Source organism: Balaenoptera acutorostrata, chromosome 5, assembly GCF_949987535.1.
Source record: "Balaenoptera acutorostrata chromosome 5, mBalAcu1.1, whole genome shotgun sequence".
Taxonomy (NCBI): Eukaryota; Metazoa; Chordata; class Mammalia; order Artiodactyla; family Balaenopteridae; genus Balaenoptera; species Balaenoptera acutorostrata.
The window spans coordinates 90,549,170-90,562,536 of record NC_080068.1 but is presented as its reverse complement, the minus strand read 5'-3'; the positions used below and the strand labels follow the sequence as shown (position 1 = coordinate 90,562,536).

The following is a 13,367-nucleotide window of genomic DNA, read 5'->3' as shown; positions in this document are numbered from 1 at the left end:
ATATATCAAAGAGTGTTTCACCTATGTTTTCCTCTAGGAGTTTTATAGTATCTGGTCTTACATTTGGGTCTTTAGTCCATTTTGAGTTTATTTTTGTATATGGGTTAGAGAATGTTCTAATTTCATTCTTTTACATGTAGCTGTCCAGTTTTCCCAGAACCACTTATTGGAGAGACTGTCTTCTCCATTGTATATTCTTGCTTCCTTTCTTATAGATCAATTGACCATAAGTGTGTGGGTTTATTTCTGGGATCTCTATTATGTTCCATTGATCTGTGTCTGTTTTTGTGCCAGTATCCTACTGTTTTGATTACTGTAGCTTTGTAGTATAGTCTGAAGTCAGGAAGCATGATTCCTCTAGCTCTGTTCTTTCTCAAGGTTGTTTTGGCTGGAGTGTATTTTAACAGAGAAAAGGAGGAGAGAAATTCAAGATGGTAAGTTAGCAATGTTTTCGAGGAGATTTTCTGCAAAGGGGAGTAGTAAAGTGGAATTGAGAGTGTTTTGCCTTTTTTTTTTTTTTTTAAAGGATGGGAGAAAAGCATGTTTATATTCTGATGCCAATGATCCACTGAGAACAAAATGTTAAGGATGAATACGTGGAGTAGTGCTCTTGAGGAGCTCGATGGGATAAGATTTAGTTCACGAGTGTAGGGATTGGCATTATATAGAAACTTGGATAATTCCTGTGTGTTAATAGGCCAGAGGCACAGTATGAGGTGTAGACGCTGGGAGGTAGTTCGATGGGTCGTGAGAGTTTGTGGAAGATCTCTTCTAATTGCTTCATTAAATTTTTTTTTTCTTTCAGTGAAGCACAGGAAGCAGAGTCATTGCCGTGAATAAGGGTGAGGAGAAGACATTGAGGGTTGAGGATCAGGAAGATGTGAAATAGAGTGGGAGAGTGAATAGACCAGGGAGTTACTGTATGATTGCCTGGCAACATTAAGGGTGCCGTTGAAGTTTGTGGCTATGGATTTAAGACATCATGATCAGCTGTGTTTAGATGCATGGGTATAGATGCACAGCAGGTGGAGAATTAGGTTTTTATTTAGATGTTGTGGCTTTGCTAACCAAGAATGATGAAGTGAGAGAATGGCAAGGGAGTTGAGGGTGTTTGCAGAGGAGTGACTATAATGGGTGGCCATGGATTTAGCTATAAAAGGAAGGGAGAGAAATCGTTAAAGATGAGGGACAGTAATCCATGCGAGAGATGGTGACTCTGAATAGGGTGTACGTAATAGGTCTGCATAATGTTTCACAGGTAGAACCAACAGGTTTCCTGAGGTTGGATGTGACGTGTGTGAGTGTCGTCAAGAATGACCTTAGAGTTTTTGACCCTTAGCACTTGTAAGAATGGAGTTGCCGTCAGCTAAAGTGCTTGGTACTTTATCACATTTGGTGGTTTGGTTATATTTTGTTGATTTGATTGTTCCATATAAAAAGAGAACTTTTCTAGTGTAATTAAAGGTAGGCAGATATAAATATAAACCAGCTTAGCCCATGACCACTCATCAAGTTTCTATATTGATTCACTCATTCGGTTCATACTTATTGAGTACTTGTTATGTTTCAGGTGATGTTCTAGGTGATGGGAATATAGCACAAAATATTCTTTTTGGGTATTTTTAAAACTAAGAAGTCTTTTTCTTTTGACAGATTGTGAGATACAGGGAAAAATTAAGTTCTTTGGATTTGGACAGACCTAGGTTGAATTTCAATAAAATGATTAAAGCTTTTCACTGTGGGTAAATTACTTTACATATGAGAGTCTTGGCTAATTCATTGTGAGAAGTGGTAGCATGATTCCAACTTGGTAGGGTTGTTGAGAGAAGTAGAATTAGATAACCAAGTAAAGCACCTGGCATATAAGTTACCCAACAAATACTCTGCTCCCTCTTTATCTTCTCTCTTTGTATTTTAGGGTGTATTTGGTTTTGGGATTGGCCAAAAGATATTTAGAGTTAAGTCTAATTAAAAACGAATGTTTTTGATATCTGTTAAGGTAATAGTAATATTGATATTATAGGAAGAGTACACTTAGATTGCAGGAGACTTGGCATTGAATTCCTACTGTGCTGTTTAATTTCAACAGGAACCTTACCTTTCTGGATAATAATAAAAAGTATCTATTGAGTGTTGTTTATGAAGTTCCAAGTATGTGCCGCACACTGTATTAGGTGTTTTATATATAGATGTCTCATTTAATTCTAACAGCAACCTTGCAAATTTACTATTATTCCCATTTTACAGATGAAGAAGTTAAGGCAAATAAGTTAAATAACTTTCCTGAGGTTATATAATAAGAGGCAGAATGAGAATGAATTAAAAGTTCTTTTTCCTCCTACAGAGTACTCAACATTTCTCATCAGAAAAATTGGGATACTGATTTTATTTTTGACTGTTGTTAAGTTCTCGCACTGAGAGAGAAGTGAAACAGAGAAGTGAGACAGTTGGATCAATGCCTGGCAGTAACAACAACGTTCTCTTTATTTCCTGAGGTGTTGATATAGGTAGAATGATTTTAATGGTCTTTGTTCTCCATAGCTTATGTTTTGCTTATAGCTTTTTTTTTTTTTTTTTTTTTAAATTTTATTTATTTATTTATGGCTGTGTTGGGTCTTCGTTTCTGTGCGAGGGCTTTCTCTAGTTGCGGCAAGCGGGGGCCACTCTTCATTGCGATGCGCGGGCCTCTCACTGTCGCGGCTTCTCTTGTTGCGGAGCACAGGCTCCAGACGCGCAGGCTCAGCAGTTGTGGCGCACGGGCCCAGTCGCTCCGCGGCATGTGGGATCCTCCCAGACCAGGGCCCGAACCCGTGTCCCCTGCATTGGCAGGCAGACTCTCAACCACTGCGCCACCATGGAAGCCCTGCTTATAGCTTTTTAAAAAATTGTGGTAAAATATATATAACATAAAATTTACCATTTAAACCATTTTAAGTATATAATTCAGTGGCATTAAGTACATGCACAGTGTTCTGGTTGTAACTTTGAATTATCATTTTCTTCCCTCCAAAACAAATAAAAATAAAGCTATTTCACTACTCTGTGCACATAATGTTGCTAATCAAAATGTTAGTGTTTAGGGCTTCCCTGGTGGCTCAGTGGTTAAGAATCTGCCTGCCAATGAGGGGACATGGGTTTGAGCCCTGGCCTGGGAAGATCCCACATGCCATGGAGCAACTAAGCCCGCATGCCACAACTACTGAGCCTGTGCTCTAGAGCTTGCAAGCCACAACTACTGAGCCCACGTGCCACAATTACTGAAGCCCACGCGCCTAGAGCCCGTGCTGTGCAACAAGAGAAACCACCGCAATGAGAAGCCCGCGCACCGCAAAAGAGTAGCCCCCGTTCGCCGCTACTAGAGAAAGCCCGTGCACAGCAATGAAGACCCAATGCAGCCATAAATAAATAAGTAAACAGATAGATAAATAAAGTTAGTGTTTATAGCATCCTGGGAAATTAGGAGTCAGTAAATAAGTGTATGCATGCATCTGTTTACTTTTGTTTTTTGCACCTAGTCAACAGTATTTTCCTGCATGTGACAGATACAGCAAAGTTATACTCAGATATAGTATTGCTTTCTAGGAGGTTATAGTGTAAAACACAGTGGGAAAAATTAGGCAGCTGTCAGTGAATCTAGAGATAAATACAGCTGCATAAATACTTCTCACTTATTTACATACATTAAAGGAACATATTGGTTAACCATGAATATAAGTGTAGATGTTTTTGGGTTGAGGAATGTGTTGGTAAGTGAATTGCATATTAAGACAGTTTTGAGGCAGAGGCATCACCTGGTCTCCTACCTTTAGAGAGGCTCTTTGAGAAGACTAGCAGGAACTTTTTGAGGTGGCAAGGACAAGATGCTTTGTGAGGGTGGGAGAATAAGTGGGAGTGAAATAATCAGAAGATGGTAAGTTGAAAAATATCCCTGGAAAGTGGGAAAGGACCTAAGTAACTGAGTTTGTATCAGATAGTCTGTTTAAAACATTTGGAAGGTATAAGTGAACTTAGCAATTTTTAAGGGAAATTTGTAGCTAACAGATGAGGGGAAAGTTCTTTCTTTTTACAAGTCAGACTAATTAATGAGTACTTTGTAAACGAAGTCAGTGAGTCGGAGCTCCAAGAGGCAGTCATCAATCAGAAAGGGTTTCAAAATAAAGGCTCTTTATTTTCTTTTCAGTGTAATACTTAAGCCATAATTTGATATATCAGCAGTGGTTTCTCAGCCCTGTTGTTGGTGAGGTCTGCCTCCTTTGTTGAACTTTTTAAAAATCTGAGTTAAACATTTGAGATTCAGAATCCATCTGCATTTTTATAGCATCCTGGTATAGCGTTGTGTATACCAGTTACAATTTTCTTTTTCTCATTTGTTGTTCTGGCATGTAATATACTTTCAGTAAATATTAGCATAGTTTGAATATCTACCATATACCGGGAAATATAATAGATTATGGGTTGAAACTTCTCTTTAAAAAAGTATGTGGCAGCCTTTATTATTTATTTATTAGACTTTTTGAGAAACATCCATTAATCCTCCTGTATGCCAGGTGTTGGTGATATGCTAGACATTGGGATAATAAGAGAAATAAGGCAGACTCTGCCTTAAAGAGGATATCAAAAAAGAAAGAAGACATTATTCACTTTCTTTTTGAGTTTGAATCAGATTGTTGGTTTATTGAAAAATGACACCAAACGGTTACCTCTGAAGATTTTAGAGAAAATTTGCTCTCAAAATATTCAGATTGAAGTATTTGATTTGATAAATGCTTGAACTATTAATGGAAGTACTAAGTATGAACAATATTTATTTAAAATTTTTCTCTCAGTGGTAGTAATTAAGAAAATCCTAATCATGAGACTCATAAATAGTTGCCAGCGTGGTAAGCCACGTTCTTGGCAGTATATGATGTTGCACATTGTTAATGGGCTACAATCATTGGTTTGTGATTAAAAGTCGGCTGGCTCTCCTTCTTAGTTCTTTTCTGCATGAAATTTGCTGACCTTAAAGGTATTATAGGAGGGAAACTAGCTTTAAAGGCTGGATTTACTTTTTCAGTTTCATTTATTTCTTAAGCTCTTATTTTCTTACATTTCTGAACTGTATTCCTTGCCTATATCAATTGACTGGGACAACAAAATATAGAATATGGCATAAATATTTATGCCTCTAGCAAAGGCTTAATGGAATCACATTTGGCGCATTTTGTAACTCTATGTTGTTTGGTTTCACTCAGCCAAATAGAAGTGTACCTTTGTTTTACCTAGACTTTTAGTTCATTCTAAAGATGTCAGTCATATCTGTCTCCTTTCTCTCACTACATTCAGTTGTCACTTCAGTCTGACCTCTTCCATCTATCCTCACTGCTGTGGTTGTAGTTTATGTTGTTACTTCCTGCCTGTACTGTTGGAATAGGCATTCACTGGTAACAAGCATGTAAACTGAGACTATAGTTTTTTCTCTAGATTAAAATAAAACTGACTATATGGGAAAGCATTTTTTGAACTTGAAAGCACTACACAAAATATAAGTTGTGATTTCTGTTATATTTGCCATCAAGTCACAGTTCACTTAAAAATGATCAGTGGCTTCTTTTAGACTCTTCTTTCTTGGTTCATTGTCATTCACTGACTGATAACCCCAAGCCATCTTTCCAGATTCACATCCTACTGCTCCTTCACCCACGCTTGCTAGTGTTTTCTTCCTCCCTCTGGACAGTACTGTTAGCTGGCAGAGGGCAGTTGCTTGTTGTGTGGGACCGGCCTCCCCACCCCTCCGCTGAAGGCCTGCAGCAGCAGCTGATGGAGAGGTGAGCAGCGAGGAGCACTGAGTAGTACTCTCAGTAGAGAGCCAGACTGCTCTTTGTGGGTCCCAGATGTCACCTTATTTCCTCTTTGGGTTTGTTCTTGTTTTCTCTTTTTCTAACCCCACTTATTAAAATCCAATTTCTCTTTCCTAATACCACCAAAAATGCAATTGCTTGCATGCAAAAGCCAGTCAGCCATAATTATTTATTAGGAGTGGTACTGTATAATAATAATGTACATATATTATAACATATATAATAATAGTAATAATATATAGTAATGAATAAAACAAGCTTAGTCCTTGCCTTCATGAAATTTTATCTTTGCTGCTAAAGTATAAGGGCCTTGAATCTTAAATACTTTAAAGTTCCCTTCCATTTTTTTTTATAATGTGTTGTATATTTTGTTCATTAAGTATTTAAACAGCAGTATATGACAGTGAAAAAATAGACTTTATGCTTTAGGCTCTTGGGGGCCACTGAATAGTTTTAATTGGAGCAGGAGTAATATTAGTAGATTTCTACTAACACTTAAGAGTTAACTTTAGTACTATAAAGAGGTGAGGGGTTTTATTGTCACTTTCTACATCTTAGTTTTCTAATCAGCCAAGTAATTTCGTGAAAAGTTGTTCTCTTCCAAACATTTATATTGGAAACCAGTTAGGTAAGTAATGCAGTAAACATATTTTTTGAGCGCTTACTATGTGCCAGGCACTGTTCTAGGCACTCAGAAAAGAGCAACAATCAAAACAAAGCCTTTCATCTCATGATTGCATTATAGTGGAGGATTGGACAGTAAGAAAATAAATACATAATATGTGCACTGTGATTAAGTGCTGTGAAGAAAAATATAGCAAATAGAAAAGGGGAAGGCTATTTTAGATAGGGAAATAAGATGACCTCTGAGCAGAAACATTTGTGCTAGAATGAAAGGAGTTACCAACAGTGGGTGTATGTGGAAGAAAGAGCTTTGCAGGTCAAGGAAACTGCAAGTAGGGGGTTTCAGTGAGTAATTTATTAATATTTTTTCCCCTTTATTGTCACTTTAGAATAATCTGTAGATCCCTCCGTAATCTGGCCCTCAATGATATTATCAGTCTTTTCTCTTAATTACCTAGTCAAATGGTAATAATAATGCCTATTTAATGAACAAAGTGAAATATATAATATATAATTTATATATACATTTATGTAATATGTTATAGACACTCTGTAATTGATAGTTATTGTCATCATTATTTTGTTAGTATAATAACTATTAGCAGCTTATGTTCTTGCCTATTCATGTCTCCCTAGAGAACACTTGCTCATCTTTCAAGAATCAATGTAAATATCACCTTCTCCTCAAATCTTCTTGCTATACAGGACTACTCCCTTAGTTTTACTGCCATTATATATTTATTACATGTCTGTCATTGCACTTGCCATATTTAAGTTTATTTATTTGTTTTTACCCTTTGTATACCTGGCTTCTAACCTGAAGTCTGGCATTTATGTATTTTGCTAGATAAGTAACAAATAAGTAACAAATGCTAGATAAGTAACAAATATATGTTTAAACTTTCAACATATGTCTGTTACTGTGGTAATATACTTATTGTAAAGGTTTGTTCAAGGGGAGTGTGAATTAAAAGTACGTTATTATCAAAAGGAGAAGTAATCTAAGAAGTATAGGTCTGTATTCTAGATTATGTCTGTCATTTATGAGGTATCTAGTGATCCCCTTCCTTGGGACACATTTATGCTTCTTGGTTCTCTCTGCTTCTCAGCCAGGTCCTGGCAGTATCTATGATAGCAATCCTTTATTCTTCTCTGACACTGGTGACACTGACGCATTTATGTTCATTATACTGACACTTGAACGTGAATTGGAGTCTTGAAGACTGGTGTGAATCCCAGGTCTGTCATTTCTAGGGGTGTGATCTTAAGAAAGTAACTCATTAGTCTCATTTCCTCATCTGAAAAATGGAGATAATATGTTCCTCACACAGGGTTGTAGGGATTACATTATGTACATAAAAGAGCATTGGCTTCTAGAATATATCAGATGTTTCTTATTAGGTGAAATCATTTTAATTCAGTAACTCTGTTTCTGCAGAATCAGATTGAGCGTTTGTTTGGCTTTGGGTAGAGGAAAACAAGGTGGAATTTAACAATGGTGTTGATTGCTGACTTTGGTTAAGTCTTACTCTGTTTCAGCTGATTCCTTTTTTTCTCAGTGGAATGTGCTGGTCTTGATCCAGAGAAAAGAAAGGAATGCTCAGCATAATAATGCTAGAAAGATACATCCCATCATGTTGCATTTAACACAAGGTGAGGGCACCAAGGGGAGGAAATTTGTCTTAGTCGGGTGTCCAGCACCAAGTACAGGGCCTGGCACATGACAGGCACTCCATACCATGTTTAAATGAACAAGTGAATTCTGTTTAGATGAGAAACCTGTTCTGGCTATGGAGTACATAGTGCATTTTGGGTAGCTAAGATAGATGTCTGTAAGATGTTGGCAAAGGAGACTGATTTTGGTATTTTAGCAGTTGTCTTTGAAACCATTATACCTGGTTCATTATATGTACAGTTCTTTTATATCATTTTGTATATTTTAAAAGAAATTTAGGTCAGTTAAAAATGATCACTTGTGCTAAAGTAACCTAGAATGGAAACAACTGAGAAAAAAGTGAAAAAGACCTTAGAACAGGTAATGGAGTTCAGAATTCACAACTATTCTAAGTTAGATTTCTAGGCCTTAAGTCACTGTACCAAAAGGAAATAAAATTTTATGTGGAGAAATGGATCACTCTTGCCATATCCTCAACCCCTGTCTTTCCTTTTCTTCTGCTGTTCCAACTTGGCAAAACACCAAGCCTTAGAGCAGCCTTCATCATTTACCTCCTCCATTCCTTGGGGGCATGGACTGTTGGGTGCGGCCAGGATTCCTGAAGGACTTCCCGACTGCTGTAGCTCCCAGTCTTGCTTCCATCTTGTCTATTTTCCACTGTCACCAGAATGGTCTTTCTAATGAATCTGTTTGTGTTGGTTCTCTCCTTGAAATCCCTTATGGGCTTCTCAGATAAAAATCCAAATTCCTTAGTATGGAAAACCACTTTCAGAGATTTGACCCCTTCTTACCAATCTCCTCTTTTTTTTTTTCTTCCACCCACATATTATCTGTACCAGACATATTAACCAGTTGCATTTTTCTGAGTGTTTCATGTTCTTTTCATGCCACTGAACATGTGATGTTTCTTTTTCCAGGAATGCTTTTCTCTCCTGCCCAAGGTCATCAACTACAGGTCTTTTAAAACTCCCCATGGTTACCTCTAGAAAACTTCTGACTTTCGCTTTCCCAATCTGGATTAGGTGCCCTTTCTCCATGCTCTCATAACGCCCTACAATTAATGTTCTCAGTGGTACCTAACCCAATAACATGCCTTCTTCCTCCCTAGACTGTGAGCTTTTTCGAGTACAGGATACTCTTTTATCTCTTTAATTTCTAATGCCTCTCACTGGTTAGCACAGTATGGAAGCCTAGAATTTTGTGATTTAGTTAATGTATGAAGTAACAGAATTTATCAGAGGTCCAGATTGTGCCCAGCTAAGTCCTGGGTATTATGAGCATGTGAGAAATGGAATAACATGGTCCCTGCCCTTTTCATAAGCTTAGTTGTATGGACAAAATGACATTAAGCAATTAAAGGTTAATTAAAAGTACAACATTAAAGGATGATTTGAGAATAAAGATACAGTTGAAAATTTCAAATCCCTTGGCATTTCATTATCTGCTTTTTGCTCTGTTTTTCCTTAATATTTACCACTACTAACATGCTATGCCTTTTATTTATCTTATTATGCTCATCTCCTCCATTAGAATGTAAGTTTTATGAGGAATTCTTACCTCTTTTGTTTACTGTGGTATTTCTAATGCCTGACACATGGTGGGTGCTCAATAGATATTTGTTGAACGGATGGAATGGTGTTCAGAGAAAGAAGTACTCACTAGGAGCTAGTATTTATGAAATTCTTCATGGAGAAGTTACATCCAGAAGTAGACCCTAAGAGATAGTGTTTTATTAACTAAGTTAATTTAAGTAAAAAACTACCCATTTTGTTTATATATGAGTTTTTTCCAGATCATATGTTCCTCCTAATTTTCTCTTAAGCTTTTTAATGTTTCTGCCGTCCTCACTGTTGACTTCGCTTAGAGAGTTTGACAACAAAGCCTATTTAATCAGAGTGAGTGATGCTGAGCCTTTCCTTATTGTACTAGTTGTAATAACTTTCACTTCATATGTTAGTTAGCAAAATAAATATGTGTTAAAAATATGTCTGCTGGAGGCAGTAGCACGTTGTATACACATCTTCTTCACACCATGTGTTGTTGTGATACCTGAGAGCTTATATTTTATTTTGCATCCATTCAGAATAACTTGTGGGCATATCAGGGTTCTGGATGTCTTGTGAATTAGGGATCATAATTGACCATTATGCCTGTAAGTTCTTAAATTTTAGCAAATCTTAATCAGAGTTTTGAATATTTATACACATATTTATGTCACATAACTTATAATTTCATTTTTAGAGAGTTTCCTTTTCTGTTTCCTTCCCTTCTAAAATTAAAGGAATCAAAATTAAATTTCAGATTAAAAACTTAAAACTATTAGAAATGTTAAATTGCCAAAATGGTCTATAAATAGAACATGCAGGTAACATAGGCTTAAATTGTTTTTTTTTTTAGAAAATTATTAGTTGGTCTCCAGGACTGGCTTCTTTTCTTGTAATTTTTTTTCCTAAGTGCAGAATTAGATATTCTTAGGCCATTATGGCTGCAATAGAGCTTAGTAAACATCTAGTCTACTTGCTTTATTTTAGAGAGGTAACTAAGATACAAGGACAAGTGATTTGTCCACAGTCAGTTAACAGGACCAGATGATAAACTAGATTTTTAACTATTGTTGAGGAGATAGCCAAACTGTGGCTAACCCTTCTGTTATGCTAATAACCACTTTAAACTTTAAGACCATACTGTTCCTAGAAATACACGTGGATCTGATGATGTTTTAAAAGGATATTATTTTAGGGACCTGGTAGAAGTCAGTTCCTGGAATTTGTCAATCCAGCAGTCAGCCAGATTGGGTGTGAGTGAAGTTTTGGCAGTACTTTTCCATTTTGGTATGTAGACTGTTTACTGGTTGAGTCAACAGGAGGTAATTTTTATTAATCTCACTTTAAGCCATGAAAAACCCCACATTCTCTTTAAATTGTTGGTTTTTGACAACCTAAATGTGAGGATTCACTCATTTTCCATAGGAAAAGGTTTAGCCAATAAATGTATGTTAAGAAAAACATGAAGAACAAGATTTTTAAAAATTCAGTTTTTCCTTGTTGAATCTAAGAAGTTATACATTTTATTTTAAAAAGTCATATGGTGGACTCTTGGATTCTGTTAGATAGAAAAATGATAAAAACATATCTAAGGATCATGTGAATAGTCTGCATTTCTTTTTCTTGTATTCTTGTGATGTTTCCCTAGGACTTATGTTTTAAACTGGACTATACAGAAATAGCACCTTGTACTCTGTGATTTTTAGTTTTTTTTTTTTTTTTAAAGGAGGGAGTTTATCTGTTTTGGGGGAGGAATAATTTATAAATATAATGAGCTGGATAAGAAGAAAATGGTTAAAGATGTGGAAGAATGTAGACAACCTGAATTTAGTACTGGTTTTAGTTGACTAATATCAATTAAATTGAATTATTTATTTTTAATCAGTGTGTTCATATATTATACTTTTGATGTGAAGAATAACCTACTAGACTTCTTAAAGCCTCTTAGTTTGACTTAGTCTGAAATTTAATTTGTTGGTTTTGCTTTAAATTATATTCTCTTGACTATAGCCTGTGTTTGGGGATTGCAAGTTAGTAATTGCCCTTTGTTCTGTTTCAGATCCCTGCATGTCACTGAGTCCACCATGCTTCACAGAAGAAGATAGATTTAGTCTGGAAGCTCTTCAAACAATACATAAACAAATGGATGATGACAAAGATGGTGGAATTGAAGTAGATGAAAGTGATGAAGTAGGTGGAAACCCTTTTTCCCTGGTATTCTCTTAAAACAGAATGACCAAATTTTTAGTCTTAAATTTTACCATTATTCCTTGTATGACTCAACTCCTTCATCTTCATCATCTTTAGTTTTTCTCTTTACATTTTAATTTTACCCTTTGTATTTACATGGTTTTTCTTTTTTCTTTTTTTTCACGTCTATACAAGTCTTCTCAGTTTTATAAGAATTCCCAGTCTTGTGTACTTGGGTTTCTCAACATATATCCTATCCTGACTATATCAGTTATCTATTGCTGCTTTACAGACCACCACAAAATTTAGTGGCCTAAAACAACAACATTTTGTTATTTCTCCTGATCCTCTGCGTTGACTGGGCTTTGCTGAGCACTTTTTCTGTTCCTGTAGTTATGGCCCGAGGTCACTGTGGCAGTTGCATTCAGTTGCCAGCTCTGCTGGGCTGGAATATCTCAGATGACCTCTTTTCCATCAGAGTCTCTCTCCATCCAGTCTCTCATCATTCAGGAGTCTAGCTCAAGCTTCCTTACAGCATGGCATCCAGCTTCCAGGTGGCAGTGTTCCAAGAAAACAAGTTCCCATGTGAAAGTGCTTATCATGCCCCTGCTTGCCAATGCCTGTTAATATCAAATTGGCTTAAAGCAAGTTATTTGGCTGAGCTCAGAGTCTGTGTGGGAAAGGATTATACAAGGATATGAATACCAGGAGATGTGGTTTACTGGGGGTCACCAATGTCCTAATCTACAGTACTCACCATACAAATAAATAGCGCTTTATTTCTTAAGCATTCTCATCTTACCCCTGTCTAGTGTCCCTTTTAGTTTTCTTCTTAGAGGTTGTTTTCTTTATTTGACTATGGTCTCATTCTAACCAGATTCCCTGGTCATTTTTTAGTTCTTTTCACCCTTTTTGTTGTATTCGTCACTGTTGAGATGCTTCTCTTTTAGTTTACATAATACTAAATTACACTATTTTCTACATTATTATCTAATGTTGTATAACAGTGACATCCTCTCATCACATTTTTATCTAATCACATTGTTATGTGACAGAAACATTCTCTAAAGATCAATTTTTGACCTGCTGTATAAAACATTTACCTTGAGAATGCTCACCCATTTTTAGGTTACTCCTGATTCCTCCATCTCTAAGCCAGTCCAGATTCTGACCTACATATATTGCTTTCTACCATCTTTTGAGGGCTCTTTTGTTTTCAGCTTAGTTTATCTAAAGCAAAATCCCAGATCTTCTCTTTGAAATCCCTCACTGTTCAATGGCATTGTGGACCTACTTCTCCTCAGTTTTTACTCTTTTATTTTATTTTTTTAAAGTTTATTTTATTTATTTTTAATTTTTGGCTGCGTTGGGTCTTTGTTGCTATGCGCGGGCTTTCTCTAGTTGTGGCGAGCGGGGGCTACTCTTCATTGCAGCGCGTGGGCTTCTCATTGCGGTGGCTTCTGTTGTTGCGGAGCACGGGCTCTAGGTGCGCGG

General features: G+C 36.5%; 1 protein-coding gene across 1 annotated transcript in view; it reads left to right on the top strand.

Annotated features, from left to right (window-relative positions):
- The window catches only part of STIM2 (stromal interaction molecule 2), a 170,434-nt gene that overhangs the window by 47,424 nt on the left and 109,643 nt on the right, over positions 1-13,367 (top strand). The window contains exon 2 of the mRNA XM_057547393.1: positions 11,743-11,873. Within this exon, the coding sequence (XP_057403376.1) occupies positions 11,743-11,873 (131 nt within the window). The remainder of the gene's footprint in view (positions 1-11,742; positions 11,874-13,367) is intronic.